Below are 1,823 nucleotides of genomic sequence, written 5' to 3'. Positions count from 1 at the left end.
CTCCTCCCTCCCCCACCCCCCTCCAATTAACTACACACAAAAAAAAGAGAAAGAATGATAAGACACACAGACAGACGTGTGTCCATCCACCGACCTCCAACCCCGACTGTCTCGCCTTGTCCTGTAACATGCGGATCGTCTGTAGCTGGTTGTTGTTCTCCGAGTCCTTGACCGACAGCTCCGACTGAAGGTCACTCACCTGGCTCGTCAGACTGACAATCTTACGATCACGAGACTGGACCTGGGGACAAAACATATACATAGTTTTACTTTTAGGAAGAGTTTTACAGCACTTGTAACACAGATCGGTTACATAAGTACCGAAGAGTAGAGATGTTTGTTTGAGTAAAGACAAGTGCATTGACACAAAAATGATCATTTTGTGCTGGGGAAAAGTAAGACCGACAGACAGAAACAGCAGAGGGAAAGGTAGAGATGTTACTAGAGAGTAACAAACAAAGAAAAGGAGGAGAGATTAGAGGTGTTATTAGAGAGTAAAATGCAAATAAAAGAAGGAGGAGAGATTAGAGGTGTTATTACAGAGAAACATACAAATTAAAGAAGGTGGAGGGACAAGAACGATAGATGTTTAAAAGGAAAGAAAGAGCAAACCACACCAGAGCATCTGGCAACCACCCACACAAAGACACAGGTCATAATGGTCACTTCAAACGAGCCTTTCATGTCACAGCGGTCACTTACACATAGCCCCTAACTTTTTTAAACTAAAGAAACAAAAAACAAAAGGCTCTACACACACGGCAGATCAAGATGATGGACATTGGTCAAGTAATCTTCCTCCAAACCCTTCACATACATTTTTCTACATTCTTTAACTCATTCGCTACACCGAGCCGTGGGGGGCGGCGCGGCTAAAGTGCCGTCAGTACACTCAGCCGCCCCCGGCGGCTCGAGAACCAATCTTCAATTTTAGCTTAGATTCTATTCCAATCCACATATCCAGGTTAAAATAAAGGTCATAATATAATGTTGACTTCCGGGTCAAGCATTTCCACTGAAAATCGGAAATTTAGATTCAGTTTTGAAATGCGATTTCGTAGTTTATTCAACTTTGTTTTATCGCGATGCCAAAATTATAGCCCGGACACCAGTCTTAGTAATTTTACACAACAAAATCTATCATTATTTTGCCCACTTAAGAGATGCGCATAATCGTCTCTTACAGAAACCAAAGTTGAAAAATACATAAATAAACATTACAGATGTATTCTACAAACCATACTGAAAATATTAGTATATAATACGTTGATATTTATTTGAATTTGTTGCCCCAAAGACCTTTTAACTGCCCACTAGTCATCATCTCATTCGCCCTCCCGAAAAAAAATTCATCCACAAGCCGAAAATAATACGTAGCGAATGAGTTAATTTAACCCTCATCCTGCGGGAGCCGGGTTTATGTAGCCCGATAAGCGTATTTCGGCACCTCGCCTACATTCTGGTCCCGAATCAGTGTAGCTCCTGGCTCAGCGCACGCGCAGCGCGCATCCTCTTACGTGTCATTCGGGTCCTGGGTCGGATCCCCATTCACGCAGGTCAAGTGTGTGTGCGTCAGTCTGCTTGAGTTTGTGTGCGTTTGTGGCCTTCTTCTAGAACCGCCTGCATTGGTTCGTAATCGAGGCATACGTCTCATTCAAAACAAGCCAAGCTGGTAGCTCTAGATGTTCGTCCAATGAAATTATCGAAGAAATTGACCCACTTAGTCATGAGGAGCTCAAAAGGATAGTCAGGAAACAAGATTTCCATTTTTCTATACAAAATCTTTCAAATGAGCTTGATTTTGTATGAAATGATACTACCTG

The 1,823-nt window shown here is 42.4% G+C and overlaps 1 protein-coding gene across 1 annotated transcript in view; it reads right to left on the bottom strand.

Annotated features, from left to right (window-relative positions):
- Positions 1 to 1,823, bottom strand: part of LOC101858427 (early endosome antigen 1) — a gene marked incomplete at its 5' end in the record, with an annotated part of 70,685 nt that overhangs the window by 64,716 nt on the left and 4,146 nt on the right. The window contains 1 exon segment of the mRNA XM_035971163.1: positions 95 to 241. Coding sequence (XP_035827056.1) covers positions 95 to 241 — 147 coding nt within the window.

Source organism: Aplysia californica, unplaced genomic scaffold, assembly GCF_000002075.1.
Source record: "Aplysia californica isolate F4 #8 unplaced genomic scaffold, AplCal3.0 scaffold00388, whole genome shotgun sequence".
In the NCBI taxonomy this organism is placed as follows: domain Eukaryota; kingdom Metazoa; phylum Mollusca; class Gastropoda; order Aplysiida; family Aplysiidae; genus Aplysia; species Aplysia californica.
Note: the sequence above shows the minus strand (reverse complement) of the source record. Positions and strands in the feature narration are given on the sequence as shown.